This window comes from Dasypus novemcinctus, chromosome 11 (genome assembly GCF_030445035.2).
Source record: "Dasypus novemcinctus isolate mDasNov1 chromosome 11, mDasNov1.1.hap2, whole genome shotgun sequence".
NCBI classification, from domain to species: domain Eukaryota; kingdom Metazoa; phylum Chordata; class Mammalia; order Cingulata; family Dasypodidae; genus Dasypus; species Dasypus novemcinctus.
This window is the reverse complement of record NC_080683.1, coordinates 18885579-18913307: the sequence shown is the minus strand read 5'-3', so window position 1 is coordinate 18913307 and position 27729 is coordinate 18885579. Positions and strand designations below refer to the sequence as shown.

Below are 27729 nucleotides of genomic sequence, written 5' to 3'. Positions count from 1 at the left end.
TTTAAGTGCATACCATATTTTAATATATTTAACAACTTAATTCATACAGACTGACATATGCAATGCAAAAGTAGACTATCTAAAGATTTGAAGAGAGTAAACTCTGCATTCTGCAACCATATGCCACTGCATTAGTAAATCACATTAAAATATTTTAAAGTATACTATTCCACCTCACTCCCCCCTCCGCAATGGCAGTGATTTATATATTAGTGCAACAACAAAGCACTTACAAACTTTTTTTCTATTCAGCATCATCAATATCCATCATAACAAGTTTTGTCTGGTAGAACTAAAGGATTTCTATGTTGGGTCAGAGCTTTTTGAGTTGTGCTATTTCAACAATTACAGCTTCTACTCTTAACCACAGCCATTCCTCCAGAAATGTCCACTCTCTGGGGCTGGGAGAGCAGATGCTGTATAGGTGCACCTGAATAAATCTTTTGCTATTCTAAAATAAGAAAATGGAAATTATTTTGTGACTAGAGACAAAACTGTACACTACAGTTTATACTTTGACGTTTTAGGCAGGAAGCTCTGTCAAACTGAGTAAGATTCAGGCTAGAGACAGCTTTAGTATGACTTTCTAAATTGTTATTTCTCTCGAGGACCCTTAGTGTTAGAAAAGGGGAGAAAAGAAAGATGCATGTCAGAGTTGGCTGACTTTATGTTGACCATGGTTTTAAAATACCACTGAAAAGCTGATAGTGACAGAATTTACTTTATAAAAAAGACCACCCAGCTTAATTTTAATTAAATAAACTATAAGTCTTATATATTGAGGTTCTTGATAGTAATGAGTCCAAGTTGTAATGGAATGTGTAACAAGGCAAATGCCCTTCTGCTTTCATCAATATTTGGAATTGTGGCTGTCAGGGGAAGTCATTAGCACATATAGATCTAACGATAGGGCACAGGTAGAAAACAGCTTCTTTCTGAAAGTCCAAATATCATCTCAACTTGAATTATTTTCATCCTCCTGGCAAGAAAAGATACATCAGCTTCCTTCAACAATAGGGAAACTCATATATTTATTGATGAATTTTCATTTACCTTCCTTTAATTTATAATATGTGTCCATTAGCAACAACAGAAAAGTGAATTGTCAAACTTCAATTGTTCATACTGACATAACAGGTTAAATATATTTCTAAAGCACTACACATATATTCTTCCACATTCTTGTTGCCTAGTTCAGGTGTGAGATGTTGTCTCCCTTCTGGCACTCTGCCTCTAAGCAGGCTGTTCAGCATAGAATACCAACTCACAGAAGGCCAAATCTTGCCCATGATAAAAGCTGTCAGGGTTGGAGTCTTCTTTAGAAAATGCTGTGCTGGATCTCGTTGAGTGGTCTTGTAGATATAAGCAGATTGCTTTTAGGCAAAAGAAGGAGTCAAAGAGACCTTGTGTCTCCAGAGAAAAATAAAGTGCTGCCCCCTATAAATCAGTCTCTGTGAAGTAAGGTGTCTTCCTAAAGAGGTAGAAATAACAGGGGGTATGTTGCAGATGCCCATTTTTCAATGATACTGAATACTGTATTACTGGTCTGCATCTTTAAGGGCTTAAAATGGACTGACTCCACTCATCTCTCTGATTTTTTCATAAGTAAGCCAGAACACCAGTGACCAAGGGGTCTGAAAGATTAACCAAAGAAGTTAGTGCATATTTCAAAGCAATTATTAATAGTTTACATATATGCATATACACCTTTCAATGACACAGTCATTTTGAATCCACCGTGGCTGAAAATAAATGTTTTGGTATTTTACTTTAAATTACAGAGCACTTTCATGTCTGATTTCTCATGGATTTCTCTAAACTATTTAATATAGAAAGGAAAGGTATTAACATTCCTACTTTACAGATGAGGACACTGGGGCAAATGCCTATTCATACATACGGAGCTGGCCAAGGGCACCTGGCTTCCATTCCTGGGTCCCTTCCACTGAATAAGACTGGCTGAAGGGCTAGGCCTCAGGACTCCTGGATGCTAGGCTGCACTCCTCCGTGTGTAGCATGTAGCATAATAACAATGAAGCACTTAAGAACTTGTAAATGAGGAAGATGAAGGAATGCTCTTTGAGCGTTAGGCCATAAAGCCGATATCTGGTATCACAACACAGATATTTAATATTCATCTTAAATAGGGTAAAGATCTTCCAGGACACAAAGACTAGACTTTCACTTGAGTGAAGGTGTATCTATACCTAGGAATTATAAGGGGATCAGAGTTATTCAACAATAGCAGATATGGAAGGTAAAGGTAGAGAGAAATCACAGGGTAAACACTGGAAATAACCTTCAGAGAAAGGGTGCCTTGGATTTAATTCCTGTCTGGTTCAGTTCATCATTGATGGATGGGTAATATTGATCACAGAGGAACTATATCATATTAGAGAAATAAGTTTAAGCAATTAGAATGTTAAAATATTTGGTTAGCGAGTTTGTAAAGTAGTATTCATGCCATATGCATTTAGAAATGCTGAAATGGTTGTATTGGCAGACTGAGAATGTATTAAGTAGATTTTGGAGAACTTATTTTGGTCAGTTGAATGCATGAATACATAGATGAAAAAAGGAGTATGATGCTCTGAGGATACTACATTCTTGGGACAGCAAAAATGAAGTGAACCGAGAATCTAACTGCAGTTGGATCAAGGAGGCAGAGTCTTGGTTAAGATGGACTATATAATTATGCCTAATTGTGCAGGTAATCAGACTTCATCCTCATATTAATGAGACTATAGCAACCAAACCATATGCAAGTGAAATAAATATTAATCAGGGACTGAAAAACACAAGGTCACACTACCTCTACTTTGTGGAAGGGGCTGGGATGGGGTTAAGCTGGGTTTTGAATAGAAGTTAGAAAGGGAGACCATATAACCTGAGAACATGGGTGATATGTAAGTGGGATATGCTCAGGTGGTCAGTGGAGCACATGTGGGGCACTATATTTACTTGTTGATTTACTTGCTGGGATAGTTGTAATCAATGTAAATAATCCAAGTGAATATGAACGGATGTTGTCTCCTCTAGTCTGCCTGTTGCCATAATGGCTAGGGAAAAAAACAGTACTTCTCCAGGCCTATTACTGTAGAGCTCTTGAGTTGATATTCTTAAAATACTAACTTTACAAAAAAGATCTTCCTTTTGTGATTGTAAGTTCAGCGAACAATCTTCTGATGATAACTTGGTTTCCCGTAAAGTTTGAGTATAGAAGAAAACATGACTTAAGTGGCTGGGTAACTTGCCAAGAGTGTTTTCAGTGTGAATAAGCAAGATATTTTGGTCTATTTTCAATAAGCTCAGTAAAGTTCAATCTGAATTTGCAAGGTTTATTTGTAGGTGCTGATCAGTCAGGTTACTGAGAACCCAAGGGTCAAGGCCATGCACTACGGGAAATCAACAAGGCAATGACACCCTGGTGATCTTTGACCTTAAGGCAGCCTTTTTTTGGCATCTCTCCATCACCACAGACACTCCATTTTCTTTTAAAACATCTATAACTAGCTGCAGGATCTTGAGCAACTCAGTATACAGTATTAGTTAGGAGTATGAGGTTTAGATTTGAACAGACCCACAGTCAATTCCCAGCTCTGCTACATAGTAGATATATGAATTTGAGCATGTTTCTTAACTCTTTGAACCATGGTTTTCTCATCTGAAAAATGAGGATAACACCATCTGTTTCACTAGGTTCTTGTAATATTTAAAAATAATTAATGTTTATAAAGAGCTTTATACAGTGCTTATCATATATTATATAGCCAATTGTTGTCATTTATACTTCCCCAAGTCTCTCATATGAAAATAATAGGTCAGAATGGGTGGACCTGACATTTCTTTGTACTGTGCTTACCCCTTTCCCCTCCTGACCCTGATTTGTGTTCATCAGTGGTCTTACCCATCTTCCTAGTGTCTCACACAAGAAACATAAAAGTACCATTTCCTTCTTTCCCTAACTCACCTTCTACATGTAATGTTACTAAGTCCTATAGAGTTAACCATGAACATCCTTAGAATGTATCTACTCTCCATTTTCACATTCATCTAGATAGATCACTGACAGAAATTCATTTTCTGCTATCCAAGCTCACAATATATCTTCAACACTGCTGTCAAATTAATACTGTCCCCAAATGAATCTTAGTGCATTGACCTCATGTTTAAACAGCTGCTTGCTGACTACAGTGTTACCCTTAAACTATTATGCTGAAGTCCACAAAGTCCTTCTCAGTCTGGTCCTTCAGTACTTCTCTAACCTTATGTCTCACCACCTTACCTATGAAGACCTATTCTCCAGCCACACTGAATTTTCTGCAGTTTGCCAAAAATATCAGGCCCACATGTGACTGATGTCTGCGCTCATATCCTCACTCATGTTTTTCTTGCCAAATGCCAATTAATCCTTCAAATTCCAGACTAAATATCACCTCTATGAGTCTTTTATGATTTCCCAGAATTACAGTTTTACTCCACTGTATTCCCACACAGTTTTGTTCATAATACTGGCAGAACATTAGTACAAACTCCTTAATAAGATTATGTCCTCTAGAGTCGAGATGCCTGGGTTGATACCCTGACTCCACTATTTAATATTTTTATCTAACCTGGCTAAGCTATTTAGACTTGGTAAGTTTTATTTCATCCTCTATAAAAGATGGATATGATAGTAACCTACTATACAATTTGGGAGTATTCAGTGAGTTAAGCCATAAGAAATTATCAGCACGGTGTTGGCCATATACTAAATGATTTAGTAATATTAGTTTTATTATTCCTATAATTTTAGGTATTTACATGCTTATCTTCTCCATAGCATTGCAGAACACTTCTAGTGCAAAGATTCTGTCTCATTCCTTAGTATTAACAGCATCTGGTTCATGCAGGCCAAAATAATATTCTTCAACTCTGGTATACATTTATATCAGATATTTCCAAGTGTTTTGACTATTAACTTCATGTTAATAAATAAATACCTATTCTCCCTTGGTGATGTAATTTATTACCATAATTTCAATTACCTTCCAAATGAAGACAATGCTCCAATCTAACTCTCCACCCCCATATTGTCTCTTAAGATCCAGACCTGTATATTAAACTTGTCATCTATACATCTCTACTTAGTTACTTTATGGGTATTGAAAACTTGACATGTCTTAAACTGAACTTGTGCTTTTATCCCCAAATCTTCTTCCTTGCAAATGATCCCTATTTCAGGAAATTGCATCATCATTAGTTGGTCGTGACATGAATCTGGAAGTAAAGCCTGACTATTCTTCTTCTCCAGCCCCAACCCCATCCAATCAGTCAGGTTTCTCTCTCCTCTCAACCTTGTAAATATTGTTTGAATCCCCTGTCTTCTGCTCTGCTGTCAAGCCACAGTTCCCTCTTATCAACAACTACTCCTGTCCTTTTCCCAATCCACATGGCAGCCAGGGTGATCTTTCTAAAAACGTAGATTTCATCAAGCCAGTGCCCTAGTTAAAATCCTTAGGCAGGTTGCAGATGTGGCTCAAGCAGTTGTACTCCCCATCTCCTACATGGGAGGTCCCGGGTTGGTTCCCGGTGCCTCCTGGAAAAAAACAATAACACAAAAATGAACGATAAGCAAAACAGGAAAAAACAAGTCAGGAAGCTGATACGGCTCAGTGGTTGAGTGCCAGCTTCCCACATGTGAGATCCCCGGCCCCCAGTACCTCAAACAAACAAACAAACTAACCAACCCTTAGGCAGCTTTCCATCATTTCATATGGCCTTCCTCTATCTGGTATCGCCTTATTATGGCCTCACTCTGTGCCTCACTCCTCCAGGTCTCTGTGCCTTGGTTCTTTACACTCATCGTGCTGTCTATCCACTTTAGTAACTAGGGTGTTCCCTTTATCGTTCTTTACCTGGCTAAGTACTACTCATTTGTCAAACCTCAATTCAGAAGTCTGTTCTCCATGAAAGCTTTCTCTTTTTTTAATTTATATATATATATTTAGAGAAGTAGTGAGCTTATAAAACAATCAGGCCTAACTTGCAGAATTCCCATCTATCATGCCTCCACAAACACCTTGCATTGTTGTAGAACACTTGTTACAGATGATGAAAGAACATATCAAAATATTACTGCTAACTATGGTCCATAGCTTAGATTTGGTGTATTTTCCCTACAACCCCTTATTTTAACACCATGTATTAGAATTGTACATTTGTTATAGTTCATGAGAGAACACTTTCATATTTGTACCATTGACCACGGCCCATCATCTAACACATGGTTCACTTTGGTCTCCTAGCCTAGACTGTGCTTATTTGCTCTGTATTTCTATGACATCATGTACTCTTCCCATAACATTCATCACTTATAGTGTCTTATTCACTGTTTATTCTCACCTAGATCATAAGCTCAAGCACCAGTGCACAGACTATAACTATTTTGTTCATCCAAAAGCCAGATCCTTAACACAGAACTTTGCATGGAGTAGGTGTTGAGTTAATATTATTATATTGTGCTAATTTCTGATTGTTTGAATTTCTAAACTCATAATGTATCCATTCTTTTAAATAGTCTCTAACTTATAAAAGTCTTGAATACCTTGTTTTTATTATATTGGCTATGTTACTTAAACAAGTCTATCTAATCCCATATCTTCATTTCATTAAATAATAGCATCTCAACCAAGAAAAATAACAGTGCAATGCTTTCTTACTAAACAGAGTCTGTGGTAACAAGGCTTAATGGGTAGAGTAATATTTGCCATCAAGGTAACAAATCTTATTTCAAAATGGTAAAATTTTCATAGGCATGGCCTCTAGTGTGAAATCTCTATACTTGTCTCAAACTCTGTATTTTGGCTAAATAGTACACTAAATGTTTTACATTGCAGAAAATCTGTGCATTAGTTTTATAACAATAATATCTGCCTATTCATTTCTGGATATAATGGAATTATTTACCTTAATCTCCCAAGGAAGATAATATGACTTCTGAAAATAGGTGAAAGAAAATAAAGGACCTTGATTTGGGGAGGGCCATGCCAAAAAATTAAAGGCAGAAGGGAAAAGGGAAGATACTAACAAATTTAAAATAACTGAAATATAAAGAAAAGAAAGAAAAAGGAAAAAAACCTCTTTACCATTCGTAGCCAAGATGGTAAAAAACCTTTATATAGACTCATGAATCCTTCACCTTGAACAGCCTGAATCAAGCAGTCAGTGGATGATTTATACAAAAGTCCCCTAAAAATAAAACATGACAATTCTGTTAAATTTTAGTGTATAAATTGATGTATAAATAAGTATAAATAATCATATTGTATAAAAGCATATATCAATTGAAAATGAAAGTATAGTCTAAGGAAACTTGTAAGTTAAATATTTCCAGTGAGTTTAGAACAAATTCTATTTGTGGTTCTATGGCTGTTGATTACTTCTTTTGAGCTTAAAGGTATTTTTAGGGTGATTCTTCTGATTCATCCCACCCTTGGTCTTAGAATTCATTTACCTTATCTCTTCTAGACAGATAAAATGTGATATTGTATATCAAATCAAATTCTCCAAATTACCTGCAAGTCATAAGCTTCTGAAAAAAATGCTATGTAAATTCTCAGCAGAGTATACTTTCAAAAACTCTTGAAAACAATAAAGGCACAATGAATACCTTGTGTCTAAACAATATGATTGTAAAGTAGCTTACTTCCTTAAATGCATGGTACATTTCCAACAGACAAAGAGCAGGTAATTGTATAAAAACAATTTCCTGTTTGAACAAATAAACACACAAATACATTTCTATCAGGAATAAATACAGAAGAATATCTTTAAAGACAATATTATTACAGATATTCAAACACATGGATACTGAAGACTTTTTACTACCTTCCTTTTTTATCTCTTGGTTGATTCATTATTCGGCTTTTGATGACATCAGCTGGTGTTCCCAGAATAGATGCTACCAGTCCAGAACATAAACTACAGACACAAATAAGTGAAATTGAAGAATAATCTGTAGCAGTTGCTAAATTTTAAGAAAAGGGAATTTTATATTTAAAAAATATATATTATATAATTTTCTCTTTAATAATGATCTTTTAGCTTAAATTTAATGCTAAATTAATTTATTAGAGAGTTAGAAAAACAAAATCCAAAAGACTGTTAGTCAGTTAACAAATATGCGTTGAGCACATCCTGGTGCCAGGCATTCTTCTAGGCAAGGAACAAAAAAGATAAGACTCAGCCCCCAAGGAGCTTACACTCTAGGTAAAAGTTAAGAAATAATTTCAGATAGTGATAAATGCTATGAAGAAAATAAAATGGGATCATACAATGGGGAGCAATGGGGTGACTGGCAGTAAGGGAGATGGCTGAACACAGACCTAAGTGGTATGAAGAAGTGTCAAGGCGAATCACTGGAGGAAAAGCACTGGCAGCAGAAGGAACAGTACAAGCAAAGGCTGCAAATCAGGAATACTCGTGATGAGTTATGAGACTGAAAGCAGCCCATGTGGCTGCAGGAAAATGAAAGAGGGAGAGAGTCCAGATCAAAGAGAGACTAAAAGCAGACAGGGATCAGACCATGCAGCCAATTTAAAGGAGTTTTATTGTATTCTATATGTGAAGAAAGTCACTGAGAAGATCTTAAGCAGGGAAAAATCACCTGATTTGGTTAAAAAAATTTTTAAAGACACTCTGGCCCCTATTTTAGTCTCTGTTCACTAAAATATTCCTATCTAATTGGAAAATGCCTATTTTTCTTTCAACCTATTCTCAGGTATAAGTCCTGAAGACTTTCTGCCAAAACCTTTCCTAAAAAGATTACCCCACAAGGTAAATCACTCATTCCTGAAAAACATTTTCTTGTAATTTACTCAAAAACAGACTAAATGGATGTAGTCAACCAACTAGGAAGTAAATCAAAAGAGAATCTGTAAATGAATGACTGGGGAGCAAAGAAACCACTAGCAGTTCAATACGTGATTGGGCATGATGTCAGAGAGCAATACAGGAACATAATCATAATTTAGTAAGCTGAAAACCCATCTACTGTTTTAAACTTTTTCAGAAGAAAGACATGTGATGACAAGAGATTAACCTGAATCATAGAATGGAAGGCTCAATTCCCAAAAGCTGGCAATACTGAGTCCTTGGGTCCTTGGGAATCTGAAAAGTAGTTTATGACTGGCTTATAGAAGGCCAGACGGAAAATTGTTCAAAATATTATGTCCTTCTGGCACATCAAATACCTCACAAAGATAAGAATCACTATATTCTGTATCTAGACTCTTGAAATCTCTGAAGGCTCTGTGGTAGAGAAGCTGAAGTTGCATTATCAATCTTTATAGCTTTCTCTTATTCTAATCTGCTGTAGCAGAAACTTTCAGGTCAATGTTTAAAACTCAAAATATAGGGAAACGGACTTTGGCCCAGTAGTTAGGGCGTCCGTCTACCATATGGGAGGTCCGCGGTTCAAGCCCCGGGCCTCCCTGACCGGTGTGGAGCTGGCCATGTGCAGCGCTGATGCGCGGCGCAAGGAGTGCCGTGCCACGCAAGGGTGTCCCCTGCGTGGGGGAGCCCCACGCGCAAGGAGTGCGCCCGTGAGGAGAGCCGCCCAGCGTGAAAAGAGAGAGCAGCCTGCCCAGGAATGGCGACGCCCACACTTCCCGTGCCGCTGACGACAGCAGAAGGGAACAAAGAAACAAGACAAGACGGAGCAAATAGACACCAAGAACAGACAACCACGGGCGGGGGGGCGGGGGGGATTAAATAAATAAATAAATCTTTAAAAAAGAAACAAAACTCAAAATATAAAATCACTTTACTTTAAATTCAAGAGGAAAAAAAACCCCATATAACCTATTTACATATTCCAGCAAATGGCCTGAAGAAAATGCACTACTCATCTTGTTTTAATGAAAAACTGTATGTAACTTTTCTTGGGTCTCTGTCCACATAATAGGCACTTCCTATGTAGAAAGAACTTACTGTTTTCCCATATTTATTACAGTAGTTGGAGACCACTGATCTTATATTCTTTCCTGTTTGTTCTGATTTTTTCAATGTCAAAGGTTATAACTGACTTTAATATACCTTCATTTTTTTCATGTAAAAATATCTCATCTCAACCAACTAAAATAGTCACCTAAATGTTGAATCTGTCTACCATAAACAGCATACAGAACTAACCAAAGAGTAAGGAAGAACAAAGAAATAATATAGAGATAGACACACAGCAGCTGATCTTTGCCAAAATAGCAGAAGAAAACACTAAATTTTCACTTGGTCATTCACATTAGAAAGGCTGCATGCCAGCTCACCTTCATATATATGTCCCAAAGAATGGAAGCTTCTTCTACCATAGAGTTACTTTTAATACATTCTATTAAAATAATATATAATCTTCACACAATGTAAACTGGTCCTTTCCATAATAGTTTTACCTCTGAATAGCCATATGACTTAAAAAGGAAAAAGAGGATTATCTGGTCTTTTTTCTCTACATACTTTACTAACCATTATTTCAACCCCTGCCTTTCCTCTGCTTCTCTTTTGAACACACGTCCCTATCTGCCTTACCCCCTCAGTCAAATCCTGGCCACAGTCTTCTACTGCTGCTGCTCTACCCCAGGACCTCATTTTACTTACAGCATTTTTTTGTTTTTCTTCTTTATCTCAGTCTACTCTTTCTTACCCTTAGATGTTAATGACTTGTGTAGAGCTCTCTGCACAACTTCTCCCCCATCAAGCCTCCATGAGCATTCATTTCATCCTAGAACATGGCATCCAGAATTCCCTGATCACACCACATTGCTCACCTGCCTAGATTTGAGTTCACAGTTAGCAACTTCTGAGCTGCCTCATATACCGTACATACTCCTACCAAGTTGTTTTAAAACCTGATCCAGTGGTGGAGCTCAAAAATGAGCCAAGAAGAGCTGGCAGGCTACAAACACATTATATTAAACCTACATGATATCCTCTATGTTGTTTGTTTTTTTGTGTTTTTTTTTTTTAATTAATCTCTCTGGCATATGCTGTTGTTGTTTTAAACTTTAAGTACTAACCATCCCTGTACTAGACCTGTACTAGAGAGTGATAAGGCTCCATTATTACAGATAAAGAGCTGGAATATAGTAATGGAAAATCTTATGTCTTTCCAAAACAGACAGACCTGTAGACAGAGTGGTGTATGTTAGATTTATACCTGCAGGGAAAGCCATGAATCTTAGGTTAGAAATGTGGTATTTCAAAGAACTTATGGGTAGAAATCAATAACAAAGAAACAGAGGTACTATCTATGAGGGACTATAGGACAGACATGACTATCCTGCTCCCCAAGGAGATGGGAAGAGTGAAAGAGAGAAGCATCTTAAAAGATGAAAAAGTCTCCAAAGATGACTTAACTGGAAGGAAGAGGGTAACAGCATCACAGGCAGAGGGGAGAGCATGAGCAGACAGCAGAGGAAAGAAGGTGAGAATGTTTACAGATGAAATTGTCATGTTTATAGGGATGGAGGTAAAAGGCAGAAGGAAATGTAAAATCCTCAATTTTCTCTGTGGAAGGAGGATGCCAGACCATTGGCTGGAGAAAATTTGGTATACTCTGAACATTCACTTGGGTGAGAGTTTGGAATGGGGAAGAACGGTGAGGAAACATACATAAAAAGAGGGCCCCTACAGCAATAAAGATAACATTTACTTGAAAAGAGGGAGAATGCAGAAAAACTACTCTCAAATATTACAGTTGGACTGAAATTAGGAAGCAGAATGGATATATAAGTGTGTGTGTATGTGAATATTTATATATTCTCCAAATCTTATTGGATTTGGCACTATTAATAAATAAACTTTTTCCAAATAGCATAAGAGTTCTAGAATTTGGAAACATGAAGCTAAATGAAATCACTATTGTTTTAAAGACACTAGCTATCTTTAAAGTAATGCACTATAATGATAATTTGAAGTTGTTTTGCAAATGAGATTTAAGGTACAGCCCCTTCCTAGAATTCCCTCCTTCCTGTCTTTGCCTGTCAAGAGCCAAAAATTCTTATCAAATTCCACATCCTTTGTGAGGCCTTTCTAAGTGGTTATTTTCTCTCCTTCCTCTGAACCTTTTAGTAACTAATCACTTTCTTTTTGCATTTACTGTACAGTGTTTTTAATACCTGTCTTGTTTTCCCTCTTGGTAAACTCCCTGGGTAGGAGCTGGGTTTCCTCCTTTTGTACTCACAGCAAGGGATTGTGCAGTGCCTTTAAAATACAAGGTGCTCAAACATATCTATTGAATTGAGTTGCAGAATCAACCATCAGAACATGAATCTGGGATGTCCCCATCAAGGTGCAAATATCTGTGGGGGTTTTAGTTAAAAATATCATGTGACTCTGTGTGTCTCTTCCTCATTTTTAACTGCAACAAATGTGAAGAAAAATTCCCTTTATAAGTAGTTATAACCTTTTTCTAAGGATGATACCATTAGATTCCAGATCAAAAGGGCCCAAAAGTTAGAATTTGCCAAAAATGGAAGGAAAGGTGGTACAGGAAAAAAAAAAAAAGAATGAATCTAATACAATCATTTACCTTGATAAACCATGAGTTAGAATATTGTCTTCAAGTGGTGTATTCAATACCAAGTAGTGTTTCACTGTATCATAAGTGGTTAAATCTGGAATTAGAAAGAAGGCTTAAATATCCATTTGGCAACAATGACTGTCTTGTGTTAAGAGCTATGCTAGACTTGGGTTAGGAATGTATACAAGAATGAAAGATGCCATTCTTGTTCTCAAGCAGAAGAAAGCAGAGGTACCGATGGATGGGATTTAAAAAAAAAAAAAAAAGGAAGAGAGGCAGACAATCATTTATATCATTTGAACACAATACAGCTATACCTAAAGTCAGCTCAACACCTGAAATTTTCAGTATTTGAGCCCCAAATTCCCCTTTTAGTCTAAGCTAGGTTGAGGTTCTGTCACTTATAAACAAAAAGTCCTGATCAGTATTCCACATTAAACTTTTTATGTATTTTTTTCACAACAATGAAGAGCCTGTAGAGGGTTTAAACAGGAACATGATGTTACAAAACTGAAATTTCATAAAGATAACCTTCACTGAAATATAGGGAATGGATTGTAATGAGGCAAGAAAGGATGGGTACTTTTGGTCATTCAGCAAATATCTGAATGTCTACCACATGCCAGACACTATTCTAGGCACTGGGGAAAGAGCCATGAACAAAATGAACAAAAATCCCTGCTCTCTGTTGAGATGAGACAATAAACAAATAAAAGTAACTAAACTTCATGGTATTTTGGATGGAAATTAAGTGCCCTGAAGAAAAATAAGGGAAGGATAAGGGACAGGAGGTCCCTTAGAGTGAAGAGGAACAGTGTATATGAATTTTAAATGGTTTTTCAGGGAAGGACTCTCTGATAAGATTATATCTGAGTAGAGACCTAATAGGAATGTGAGAAAATAAACCTTGCAGATATCTGAGAGAAAGTATCTCAAGAAAAAGAACAGTACATGCTGTTGCTCCTGAGGCAAGAGTCAGCCTGGCTATGTGAGAGGGACTACAGGAAGAGTGGTATAGCAGGAGCAGAGTGAACAAGGGGCAGAGAAGTGGCAGAGTCCACATTCTGGAAACTGTCAGAAACCACTGGAAGGTTTGTAGCAGAGGAATGAGTGACCCTGTTTCCTGTTTAGAAGAATCACTCTGGCAGTTCTGCTGAGAGTAGACTGCAGGGGAGGCAAGGCAGATTAGATAAGAGACTATGACAGTAATCCTGTAAGAGATGACAGTGGCCTGATCAGGGAGTTGTGGAGCCTTGGCCATTCTCTGGTATATTTTGAAGAGAGCGTCAATAGCAGGGGTTCTAAACCTTTTGTTCCAAGGACCCCTTTGCCAGTCACCAACATGTCACCACAAGAATAATGGTTTTTAAAATTTCATTCAAGCTCATGGACTCCTGTTTAAGAATCCCTGGTTAATAGGACTGGCTAGCAGACTGAATACAGAGGGCAAAAGAGGAGTCAAGGATGACTGTGATGTCTCTGGCCTGAGCAATCTGAAGAATAGTATATCCTCTTTTTTTTTTTTTTTTTGGAGATAGGATAAAAATTTACTCTAAATTTTTTAACAAGATGATAGGCATTGGTGACCTTTAAAAAAAGTTTCTGAGGTATAGTGGGGGCAAAATGGTTGTGGGGTAAATAAAGGAAGATCAGTTATGAAGCTTTAGTGGAATTCTAGTAGAAGGAGATAAGTAATACTTGGACAAAGTATTAGCTCCAGAATGGACAGAAACAGAGGAATTTGAGATATAACGGGATAGAATTGACTGTACTTATTAACTAATTAGGTAGGACAAGTAAGAAAAAGGAAAGGGTCAACAATCATGCATAGATTTCTAACTTATACAAATGAAAGAAAGGTAAGAACATATTTTGAGATTATAAAGAATGTAGAAGGAAGTGGTTTGATAAATGAGTTTGGTTTGGACACATTCCAGGTGATATATTAGAGATATCTAAGTGGAGCTACTGAGTTAATAGCTGGAATTTAGAAGTGAGATCTGGGCTACAACACATTTTAAAGCAATGAATTATCAAACTACAATCAAGAAGGTTTCCTGAAAACCAAAATACCCATTAATGTGATGCAGTAGACAGATGAAATAAAATAGTAAACCAGAAAATAGATTTACTTTCACTTTTGTTTAAGTGATATGTTACTGGAACCTTCAAAAGTGATATTTACCAATTTCTGAGAATCATATAATTTTGGTCTTTGAAAAAATTCATTATTTCATTCATCAAATGTTTATTGACTATGCAAGAATCAATGGGAAAATAAAGGTGAATAAAACAGTCCTTGCAGTCAAGGGACTTAATTTATTGGAGAATGTAGACACATAGTAGAAAGTAATGAAATGAGGTATGTGCAATACTGGAGATAAGCAGAGAATTTTATATAAACACATATAAGTGTATCAAACACAGTGAGGAAAGGGGTTGTGGAAAGTTCAGGAAAAATATCTTGGAGGAGAGGATGCCTAAACTGATATGAAAGGGTCTGCAGAAGAAAACGAAGTAGAAAAGGAGAGAAGAGGATAGTAAATACAGAGCTAAAGAACAGCCTTTTAGGCAGAGGGACCTTTTAGCTCATGACTTTTTGCTTTACTCTTCGTTCCATTATCAGTAATTTGCTCAGTTTCCTGTATACACAGGTCAGATTATGCAGAACTTCTAAGTCACATTAAGAAATTTCCATTTTGTCCTATAGATGATGAAGATATAGATGATAAAAACCAGTGAAGGTTTTTGAAGGCCCCAGTAATATGATGTGTTTTACACAAATGAGATCTCTGTTTTAGATAAATTACTCTGGCTATTGGATACAAATTTGAGGCTGGAGGAGGAAACTAGTTACATAGCTCTGGCAGTGTCTAGTTGAGAGGTTAGGATGGTTACTATTATAGAATACCGTAAGAAAAAACTTAGGAATTGAATATGAGGAAGAAGACAAAGATGAGTTAGGAAAATATTCAAGTTTCTAGCCTGGGATGGCTGACTATACAAAATGGATTATGTAGGAATATGAGCAGGATTACTGGGGGAAACATTTTGGATAGACTGGATTTAATATCCACCAGATAGATGGATATATCAGTTTGAATCTTAGAGTTAGGCCTAGGCTGGAGAGAAAATCTTGGCAATATTTTGGTCTCATCTCCCTGTCATAATTTGCCTGAAACCCTTTTCACATATCACTGTAGAATAAATAAAAATGCTCTAGGGATAATATTCAATTATGACACTACAACATATGATAATCCTGTCATCAACAAGTTATTAATAATAAAAAAATTTCTCTAATGCAGTGCTTATAACTAAAACTACGAAGGTAACTAGAACTTTTCAGAATTCAATAGTTTCCATTACCTCCCATATTCACCAGTGCTGCTCTTTGTATATTGGGCACCCAGCCTGCCCAAAGCCCACGTATTCCTCCTTCAGCTAATATCTTTGCAAATGCATGATGCACACCACGAAATCTAAGGAAAATAAGAATGAAAAATGTGGAAACTTTATATATTGTATATAAATGAAATGGATAAACTTCACCTATAATTAATTTAATTTGGAGTCAAATAAAATGTTTTTTATCTAGAATTTATCAGTAATTACCAGGAATTAAAGCACACCACATAAATCAAATTTATAAACTTATTAATCCTTTCGAAAAAGACTAACATTTGATTTAAGCATTTTTATGAAAATCTTTATAAACTATATCATCCTCTTATCTTTCTCAAAGAGATTATTTAAAAGATTAAAAATCCTTTGTTGTTATTTTATATCATCAGTGTATGTATTAACTATAGGAGGAGACTGGTTGTCAGACTTCTGGATTCATTTCATTAGTAATTTGGGGGACCTATAAACTTTTTTTTTTTTGATTTATTTCATTTATTTCTCTCCCCTTCCCCCCCAACCCCCCCACCCCGGTTTTCTGTTCTCTGTGTCTATTTGCTGTGTCTTCTTCGCCTGGTTCTGTTGTTGTCAGCGGCATGGGAATCTGTGTTTCTTTTTATTGCATCATCTTGCTCTGTCAGCTCTCCATGTGTGTGGTGCCATTCCTGGGCAGGCTGCACTTTCTTTCGCGCTGGGGAGCTCTCCTTACGGGGTGCACTCCTTGCGCGTGGGGCTCCCCTACGTGGGGACACCCCTGCGTGGTGGGGCACTCCTTGCGCACATCAGCACTGTGCATGGGCCATCAGATGCACATGGGTCAAGGAGGCCCGGGGTTTGAACCGCAGACCTCCCATGTGGTAGATGGGTGCCCTAACCATTGGGCCAAGTCTGCCTCCCACCTATAAACTTTTTGATTTGCCAATAAGGAAATTTAAAAATCAAAAAAGCCTCACAAAATCTCATAAAAGAAATGATATTTTTAAACCAAAAAGTAGGAAAGACAGTCTCTCATAATTCTTTAACATTGAATACTTTTATCTTTATGAAAATTTACTACCTTATCCTGATTTTCCTCATTTTGCTGTAAATAGATGAAAAAAAAATAGTGCTGACCATAAACCAACATGGGAACTTCTAATATGAAAGAAAAATCTGGACTTTGTATAGCTTGAAATACCTGGAATTAAATGCCATCTTTAGCACGTACTATCTATGTGACTTTTTGTCAGGCATTATTATACTTTCTGAGGCTCACCAAAAAAGATAATCTGACTTATTTACTTATTTACTGGGCATGCATAATTGGTATTATATAACATGGGAAGTTTGCTCAGATGGTGGAGATAATAGCTAACATTCATTAAGTACTCACTAAATGTCAGAAATTTTATATACATAAGATGTATTTTAATCCTGAAAACTCAGTAAGGAATGTATTACTTTTCCACCTTAAATCTGAGGAAAATAAGGCTTAGAGAGGATAACTTGTTTAGGGTTACAGAGCTAAAATGTGGTAAAACCTAGCTTTGAATCCTAGGCCATCTGACCCCAAGAGACATGTTCTTTATTACTAGATTCAATACAGTCAAACCAAAAATTCTGAGCATTAGGTACAAGGAGAGGGAAGAAATGCAACAGGGGGAAATAGAAACTCAGCAATTTCTAGATCCTGATGGCCAGTCTTCCCATATATCCAACATAACTTCTCTCTGCTACTTAGTAATTAAAAGCTGTTAAAAGATGACAAAATTGTGCCCTGGGACCCTAGAAACTATGTGGTTAAGGCAGAGTGGTACTTTATTTTCTGCTGTCTGTGTTCTCGCCCTTCTTTGAAGGCCAAAGAGGGGCCTGGACTGCAACAGCCCAAACTCATTTTCCACTGAGTCTGCTAGAGGAGGAGGGGAGCAGGTAGCAGTGGTGAATTACCAAAGGAGGCCTCAAACTCTCTTTCACTTCTGGTTTAACCAGGAGTGTTCAGAGGAGCTCAGTCCCTTCATATTCAGCTCACATCATCCTTTACTTTCCCTCTTTAGTGGGAGGGGTCTATCTGCAAGATTTTCCCCCTTTCTCAGGAGAAACTAGCCAAGTTATATATTTAATACAATGTTTAAGATGAACGCCTTTAAAGAAAGGGAAACTTTGATCATAGAGGGCAATGCAATGGAGGGTTTTATACCACAAAAGGCAGGATAAAAACAACTTCAAAAAACTTAGGCAAAAGAGTGTCTTAAGATGTAGGTGGAATGGGGCTGAAGAAGGAGGTGGGGATAATTTGCTATTTCCCTTCTTTCAGGAAGAAAGGGAAGGAAATCAAGATTTTTGACACCTTACGAGCTAGGCACTTTTAACTGTTATGAAAACCTTTTGAGATGGACCCTTTTAAAGAGAAAAAAGGTTAAGTGATTTATACAACACCAAGGCACCACAATGGTAAAATTGGGAATTGATTCACACTCAGGACAGATTTTCTTGATTACACTCTTTATATCAAGCTCTGCAACAAGGGGCAATTCAAGGTGCTTTGGCTGGGAAAAACAGAAAAGAGCTATCCAATTTGTCTGGTAAAGAACATGTACATCTTATCGTGCAAAGAAAAGATACAGCATAGCACTGTTCCTCATGAATACAGATTCCACATTAGAAGATTCAGAGTTAATTTCTTTATTGAATATTAATTTAAAAATGCATGAGTTCTATTAGGTAAATGTTTAAAATATGCTGATGGCAAAGGGGAAAGAAAAGTCAGTTAACTGGAGAACTTACCGCAATGGTTTTCCTTCAAGTTTCCTCTTTCCTTCCATTTGCATCTGAACCTTTATTAGGTCAGTTGGGTTGGCTAAAAACTGGCCAATAACGCCAGCCATCATCCCTCCAATGACTGATTTCCTAATTGTAAAGGAATATAATTTTTTGGTAGTGAACCAATATGGAGCTAGTGTAGCCCCTGGGTAAGAGATTTAAGACAAGTGAAGTAAAGGAAATACCCAAACAAATCACAGAGGAAGGTACTTGGTTTTTCCATTTTCTATAGGAAGTGAAAGGACTACAAGGAGTTGGAATTGAATTCAAAGGAAGGGCAGTTGCTTAACATCTGAAATGATAATTTAATTTCATTTTATTTTTGTCAGTTGGGGAGTAAAAACAGCATAGATGTAATCATCTTAACACACAGAGATTGGTAAGGGAAGTTTTACAAACTACTACTTCAGTAGTTTTCCAAAGTGAAGGGTTTGGAAACTTTCCTCTCTTTGAAGAAACTCTTTCTGTTCTCAGACTCCTCTTTCTCCTCACCTCCTCAAGCCAACAGTGAACAAGGCTAGACTATTATACTTAAACATGGTTTGAATCCATTCTCTTCTTTCCATTCCTGCTGCTCTTATCTCAGTCCAGGCTCCAATCATCTTTTACCTAGATTATTGCAATAGTCTCTTGGGAAAATGGGGTATTTTCTTTCTTTTTACTCTAAAAAAAATTTGAAGGGACACAAATGGTTATAAAGTAAAAAGTAAGTCTCCACCAGACTCCTATCCCCAGTTCCCTTGCCCTGAGCAATCATAATTACTCATTTCTTATATGCCTTCCCAGAGATAATGATGCCTTTGCTGAATGCAATCTATGTGTCAGGCACTGAGCATTTTATAAGTATCATTTAATCCTCATATTACCCCATGGCTACCGGGTACTACTGTCATCTCCTTTTTACTGATGAGGAAACTGAGGCAAATGGTTAAATGATAGCCCAGATGACACAACCAGTGAATAGTACAGCCCAGATGTAAACCCAGGTAGTCTGAGTACAGAGCCTACACCCTTAACTACTAAGTTACATTTGATAGTTTGTGCATACACAAGCATGTGTGCATAAATATATATAGATATAGAATATACCGTTCTGCACTTTTTTTTCTTAACAGTATATCTTAAAGGTGATGCCTATCAGTTCATATACAGCTACCTAATTATTTTTAATAATTTTATAGTATTCCCTTTTAGGGATATCCCATAATATATTTAACCAGCATAAACTGAAACTGAGAATTGTGAACATTTCCATAACACTTCACAGATCCTGGTGAATTTTTGTCTATCAAATTTATATCAATTTACCTTCCCACTGGCAACTTATGAGTGTCCCTATTTCTTCACACAGTGATGAGCACAATATATTCTCAAGGTCTTTTCTTTGCAAATCTTATAACCACCTTTTCTTCTGTAATTTTTACATCACTCTAATTGTTTATATGTCTCTTTCTTTTACTGTAGTCTCAGTGATGGTAAGGGCTGTCTTTTTCATTATTATAGTCTCAGTATTAAGTGCAGGGACTGGCATACCATAATCATTTACTAATACCTATCAGCTGAATGAATGGTTCTGGGTCAAAAGAACATCCAGCCAACCTATCTTGAGATTTGACTTCAAAATATAATATTTCCTTTGAACTTCTTACCTAGATCTTTCCCTTCAGGAAGAAGTCTAAAATGTTAAGGACTAATAATCTTCTACTCCATCACTAAGTCTGAGAAAGCAATTAGTATACTTAGGACATGGTGGTTTTTCAAATCAGTGCCAAGAACTTTTGCCTAGAAGGTGAAACCCTGCTTTACTGCTGTTCTCTTATAGTTGTAGTTCACCCCAGAAAATATTACAGACCTCTTTCCATATAAAACCTACCTCATTCTTTCAATAGCCATATTATGTTTTCCTATATAAATAAACCATAACTTATTTACTTACAAATTGATATTTAAATTAAAAGACATGTTTTGCTATTTTCAGCACTATTATAGTGAATATTTGTGTGTGTGTTGTGTGTGTGGTATGTCTTTACTCACAGGTACAAGTATTTCTGAACGAGTATAATTGTAAAGGAGGTGCTAGATCTAGGATTACATATTTAAAAATTTGAACAGTACTTTATGCTCAAAAAAGGCTATACTAAGATTTCCACTAAGACTTTAATGGCTAAAAGATAGTTTTAATTATTTTAATTTCCCTGATTACTGATGAAGTTGAGCATCTTTACATGCTTAATGAACATTCATATTTCTCTTCTTTTAAATTGTTCATAACCTTTCCCTCTTTTTCTATTGTGTCCTCTGTATTTTTCTTACTGAGTTCTAGAAGTTCTTTCTCTGTATTATTTATAAATAATCTATTTTCTTCTGTTTGTTATAAATATAAAAGTAACATGCACTTACATTCATCATGCCATCTATTTCTACAAGAACAAAAGCCTGCTGATTGTAGATATTACTTATACAATTGAAAAAACTGAAGATCAAAAAGTTGAAGTAGTTAGAGTACACAGTACTGGAACAGGAATTTGAGCCCACCTTTCTCTAACGCTAAAGCTCACAGGTTCTCAATAGAAAGAGGAATAAGGAAGGTGCTCTGTAAGATTTATTTTAATATTAAAATATTAAAGAAATAATATGCATAAATTTAGTGTGTGTATGTCTATATACAATGTATAGTAAATGCTTAATTATTTACATTTATATTATGACTTTATTATTTTAAGACTATAACAAAGCAATTTTGGTACAAATGCATACTTTTATATAAACTTACTAGATAAACTTTTGTGTTTGGAAGAATTGCATATTATTTAAAAATAAAACTTACCAAAGGGGATAATGATTATCTTCACTTTTGCCAAATACAACCTCACGGAGATGTTCGTATGTGACCATTCGACCTCCAGAGTACACTGTGTGAAAGAGATCATTAAAATGGTGAACACAGCTACATATTTAATAAATAAGAGGCCATTCTCATCTTGCCCAGCCTACCTCTCTAGCTATCTCTTGCACTCCCTAAGTTTCTGCCACATGGACTGACCGATGTTTCCTCAAAGGTGCTAAGCCCTTTTAAGCCCTAGGTCTTCCCACTTGTCCTGTCTTTCTAGAATGGAATCTCCTTTCCCTGCTTAGTAAGTCTTTCAAGACTTAACTCGAACAACGTATTTTCCAGGAAGTGCTCTCTGATATTTTCCTCAGTGTTCTAGGCTTTTACTGTACCTCTCACCCTCCTTGGTTCCCCCAGAGATATCCAAGCATGTGTGTCTGCTATAGCATTTTCAGAGTTTTGAAATTAACTTGATTTTCTTGCTTATTTTTCCTTCAGACTACGAACTCCCTGAGGTATGATCTGTGCCTTTTTTTTCTTCTATATGTCCTAATACAGAGCTTGGTACACAGCAGGCAGTTTTGTTGAATAAATAAGCATAACTTCACTGGAGAAGTTATTATATTAATGCAATTTTCAGTTATGTGTCAAACATCTGAAATGAATCTTAACTGTTAAACAATACATGATGGTCAACAAAATACAAATCAAAAGAAGTGAAACAAAAAATAATGGAAAGTGGGAAGCAGCTGTGGCTTAACTAGTTTGGCTCCCGTGTACATATGGGAGGCCCTGGGTTCACATCCTGGGGCCTCCTTGTAAAGGTAGGCTCCCTGGCACACTGCGGAGTGCCCCCTGGCTAGCAAGCACCACGGAGAGCTGACTCAGCAAGGTGACACAACAACAACAACAAAAAAGGGAGACAAACAAAAAACGCAGAAGAGCACACAGTGAATGGACACAAAGAAGCAGAGAGCAAGCAAGCTGCAGGGGGTAGGGGGTGGTGGTACATAAATAAAAAAATAAATACAGACAGAAGGACGCACAGAATGGACACAGAGAGCAGAGAGCATGCAAAAAGCAGCGGGGGGTGGGGGGGATAAAAAAATAATGGGAAGTAAAGAAGAACATGTAAAATAAATGAAAACCCTAAAACTACCACATGGTATTCATAGAGGAAGCTTTTCTTGAAATTTCAGGAAATCTAAAGAAGTATTTTAAGATATTTGAAAATACACAAAGTGCCAAAACTCTCTATGTACACTTCTAAATAGTTCTTGATGAATATACTCTAATTTACCTGAAAAACTGAAGCTTTAAAAACATTAAACTGGTAGGTAAATATTAGTACTGGATACTTGTTTGATGAGGGATCCCTTCATATTTATGTAAACATTATGAAAACAGAGGAGAAAAACGCCACACCTGTCCTACTTTCTTTTGCAGCTAAATTTATATTCTATCCACAACCTGAAAACTCAAACTCCTAACCTTGTGAGTGCCACTCGGAAGAAGAGCAGAAAAGTGTTCTCATCGACTGTAGCATACTTCCCACAATTTTTCTTTAAGAGTAACTGAAGGCCCACATAGCTAGTTAGACAGCCTGGGTAACAGGTCTAAATCAACTGTGTTGTATTTGTTTTATTTCCAGAGTGAATTTTACAGTCATCCCTATTTTCTTTCTCACAGTAGCCTAGTCTAATATTTGGGACAAAGATTCATAGTAATGACTTAGCATTATAATAAAATATAATTTTCAAAGAACATAAAAAATTTAAACCCTGTGTTTAAAGGTTCTGAAATGTAGAAAAATGTATCAATTATTCATGTTTTTCTTTCTTAAAGTAAACTTTAAAAATTTATTAGGGAAACTTTCACACATACAGAAAAATAGAATAATATAATTCCCTCTGTCTACCAATGAAATTTATCAGTTGTTTACATATTTGTCATATTCACTTCATATATTTTCTTAATTACTTTAAAGTATTTTGCAGACTGCACGACAGTACATCCCTAAATACCTCAGTGTGCATTTCTAAAACTTTAGGGCAGTAATTCTTTAAAAACAAAACATTTTCTTCTTCTTAAGAGGTTATATATTCATTTATCATATTAGCAGGAAAAAGCAAGCTGGCTTTTGAACTCAGCTAATCAGAAAACCACAGGAAATACATGCAAAGCTCATTAAAAACTTATCAGCTAGAATCAAGATAAATACCTATGTGTCTGTAAATGGCAGGTGTCACTCCTTGCCAAAGCTTTAGAAAGCCTTCCTCTTGAACGATCCCTAGGGCTGTGCGCACCATGCCCCTGTAAGGAGCAGATTCTCTGGCACTGTCTCCCAGCCGAGCAAGAGCAGCTTCTCCTTGCATTTGAAGTCGAGTTTTTGTGAGATCAAGAGGAAAGGTTGCTAACAAAAAACAAAACAAGGGAAAAACCCCACAACATTCAGAGAAACAAACAAACATTCTAAAATCATGGAACTAATATTTTCCCCACACCATCAGTGGTTCTCAAACTTTGGATACATCAGAATCAGCAAGGGAGATTGTTAAAAATTACAGATTTCTTGGCCCCGTACCTATGGATCCTAATTCTGTAGGTAGATATGGGTTTAGAAATCAGTTGATTTGCATGCAACCCCAAACTTAACAATCACTGTACCAGACTACTCCAGATCACCAGGAAAAAAACTAAAAAGTAATAAGCTTTAGGTTTTTTTATATATAAATTTCAGTCTAACATCTACTCTAATCCTTAATTTTGCTTTCCAATGAAGTTTACAGTGTCCATATTCCATGATGTCCCATTGCTTGCATCCATTATTTTTAAAATCATAATCAATTTTATTGAAACATATTTACAAACCATACATTCTACCTAAAGTGTACAAAGGGACTTGCTATAATCACAGTTGGCATTCATCACTTAAATCAGTATCAAAGCATTTTCTTTACTTAAATAAAAACCCCACAAAAAACAAAAACAAAAAAAGACCCTTGAAACTTACCCCTTAGTAGTCACTTCTCAATCTTCCTGACATACAGAACTGCTAATTTATTTCCCTTATATAATTTATTTGTATTTACATTTTGTATAGATGGAGTCAAACAATATGTCATACTTTTTGTCTGATTTCTACTTCCTTTTTATCATTAATGAAAGATTAACAACATATTACTATACACTACTTTCCATAGTTTGCTTTGTTTGTATTTTTCCCAAACAACACCGTGATTATTAACTTCTTGTAACATTAGTATGTTTGTTCTGTTTCAAAGAAGAACATTCTTTTATATTCTCTATTAACCATACTCATTTTTCACAGGATTCACTAGGATATACAGTCCCATGTTTCATTTTTTAGCTTTCCTTACAGTGATATACATGACCTTAGATTTTCCCTCTCAGCTATCATACCCATATATTAGCACTGCTAATTACACACACTGTGATGTGCTTTCACCATTTCTATTCATTTCCAAACAATCTTTTTACCAATTCTGTATTGATTAAACCTCACCTTTCCATTCTCTAACCTCCTTCTATTTTGTGGTGACCTATATTCTAGTTGTTAACTCCACGGGTTTTGCAGCTGTTATTTTTTAAGATCCCATGTTAACTTTTACAATGCTGTCACACTTATTGTAGATTCTCAATAAGTATTCTCAATGAAACTGAGTTATATAATTTCATAGGTGGTATTAACAGATGAATCACTGATCTGATGTTTTAGATATAGAAGATGTAATATGGAGTTTAAATGTAATCTATATACAAGGGTGACATGCTCAACATTATATCATTTAAGGCATATATTGGCTTGTTTTTTCCCATCACATGAGTTTAATGCATGGCTTTCTCATGATATCCTATAGGTATTAAATATATTTGTAATTTTTCTAATATTTGCATTTAGAATTAGAAAGAGATCTTTTACTTTGAAACAATGATCTCTATCTTGCCTACATGAGGAAGATCAAGCTCATAACTTTATACCTAGAGTGTTCTAAATAACTGAAATGACAACTGAGAGAAGTTCATGAACATTACTGACATTATGCAAATCTTCAATGACCATCACCTGATACAAAACCCTAGTTATGCCTTTCCCAAGAGAAGGGGGGTATGGACAATGATCAATCTTACCACTAGTCTTTGGAAAAGTTATCTTGTTCATAGTTTCCTTAAAAGAGAAATCATTTGCATATAGAGGAGTCAAGAAATGATTTATTGACATATCAAATCTGAAAAGTCTTAAGAACCAGGAGTCTCTCTCAAAATAATACTGGTTTTCTTGTTGGCTACTTACATAAAGATTCAGGTTCTGATCCTGAACGATTTGTTCTCCAAACCATCCTATATTTTCTTCTTCTCACCCTCCATCTCCATCCTCTCACTACTCTCTCCTGGCATACATTTTTAACAGGTAGAATCATTCTTTTACAAAAATCATTGACTCACAAGGGGGAAAATCAGTTTAAAAACAACACATATATATAATTATCCAGTAATCTGCTTTTAAATTTTTTAAAAGTTGAATTTTTTATTCAATAAAAACAATAAATAGAAAAAATTTCCCATTAGCTTTAGGAGAGAAGAAAAAATGGAAGGGCAAAAAGGCAGGAGTAGAAGAGTATAAAGGGCAAAAAACCAGATCATCTGCTGGCTCAGCTGGAAATAAGGGACAAAGTCATTTTAGAATAGGACAAATGGTTAACATTTACAAATGATAACACATCGGACTCTTTTTTTTTTCCTTCTTCAACTGTAAGGGTAATCTTCGCATACACAATGAAAGATACACAGGAAACAGAAAAGGCACTCTACTCACAGGACCCTTGGAAGAAACACCACCTGCTCATGCAAGGTCATCATAATTCCACATTAGGTGGCTGAGGTAAAGAGTCAAAGGGCCACTTAGATTTTCTCTGACTCTTCCGCAGATACAACCGTCTTTCCTATATGCTCTTACGATACATAATAATACCTTCATTATCGTAAATAGCACATTTTAATTGTCTGTTTCCCAACTAGCCTGTAAGATCTCTGAAGGTCAGGAGTGGGTCTTTTCAACTATGTACCTATAGTCTCTAGTATTATAGTAAGCATCTTAATTTTGCAATTAATGAGATATTAATGATTTATCAAAATCCTGCAAGGTAAACACATTATAGATGAATTGAGCTCAAAAAGGTAAGGGAAATATCCTTTGTTGAGTAGGTGATAGGATAATTAAAGTCTCACAAGATGGGTCCACAATTTGGAACCGAAAGACAATGACACAGTGAGGTAGAGTAAGACCATGAATCACAGAGATAATCTCAATAAAAGAAAAAAGTGGATTGCGCTTTTTTTTTTTTAAGTCATCCTCATGAAAGGGAAAAGGATTCCTATAGAGAAATGACCGCTCGCTCGTGGAGCTAAAAAGCACACTGCAGGCGAGACGAAATTGGAAGAAAAGACCTTAACGCCCTCCAGTCCCTCCTGCTAAGGAGGATGGCTTTGTCCGCGCCCTGCCACGTCTTCCACACTTTTCTTCCACACTTCCCTCGAGCGCTGCGCACCAAGTGGAACCAAGCCATCCGCCCGTCCCTCCCTCCCTCCCTCACCGCGGTGCCCCGGGGACTTGTGGGGGAGGCCCAGGCGTGGGCGGCCGGGTACCTAGCTCGGCCACGGTAGCCGCGCAGCCAGACAGGAGGAACTTGCTCGCTCGGGGCCATTTCTGGGCGAGCGGCAAAAGCCTCTCCTCATCCTCCGGGACGGACATTCAGCAGCAAGACAGGACCTCAATGCACCCCTTTCCACTGGCGCCCGGCGCCCACGCCCCTGCTGGCCTGCCACCCTGCTAGGACGGCCGCTCCTCAACCAGCGAGGGGCCAGGCAGTGATCATTTCCCTCTCCCGGCTCGGCCAGGCCCGGTGAACCCTCAGCCGTGACAGCCTCAGACTCAGGCAGTCCAGCTGCCCCTTGCACTCAGGAGGAAAACAAAGGTGGGCGCGCGAGGCTTCTGGGAAACGTAGTCCTCCGGGCCGCGCACCGCCTGGGCCGCATTCTGATTGGCCGAGAGCAGGGCGCCCGTGCGCCCCTGCCCGGGTCGCCACAGCAACAGAGAGTGTCCAAACTCTGCTCCTCCCTA

The 27729-nt window shown here is 36.9% G+C and overlaps 1 protein-coding gene across 2 annotated transcripts; it reads right to left on the bottom strand.

The window, feature by feature from the left end:
* SLC25A27 (solute carrier family 25 member 27) lies at window positions 1–27616 on the bottom strand. 2 transcript variants are annotated; one of them, XM_004454191.4, is made up of 9 exons: window positions 27255–27616; window positions 23809–24000; window positions 21585–21669; window positions 18722–18844; window positions 15926–16038; window positions 12566–12650; window positions 7870–7962; window positions 7128–7230; window positions 1–1634 (listed from the first exon to the last, which is right to left on the bottom strand). In XM_004454191.4, the coding sequence occupies exons 1-9, from the start codon at window positions 27358–27360 to the stop codon at window positions 1563–1565; spliced, it is 972 nt and encodes a 323-aa protein (XP_004454248.1). In that variant the 5' UTR covers window positions 27361–27616; the 3' UTR covers window positions 1–1562. The 2 variants fall into 2 exon arrangements, with proteins under 2 accessions (XP_004454248.1, XP_058162813.1); XM_058306830.2 differs by having other exon boundaries at window positions 1003–5578; window positions 27255–27579.
* Between the last annotated feature and the right edge of the window lie 113 nt (window positions 27617–27729).

Bases quoted from the DNA above. Each gene is read 5' to 3' on its own strand.
- SLC25A27 (XM_004454191.4), bottom strand. From the start codon at position 27,360: ATGTCCGTCCCGGAGGATGAGGAGAGGCTTTTGCCGCTCGCCCAGAAA. The intron at 24,001-27,254 runs GTACCCGGCCGC...GTTTTTTGTTAG, and splicing joins GGCTACCGTGGCCGAGCTAG to CAACCTTTCCTCTTGATCTC. The intron at 1,635-7,127 runs GTAAAGAGGTTT...TTAATCTTTCAG, and splicing joins TACCATCTTGGCTACGAATG to ACCCCTTGGTCACTGGTGTT.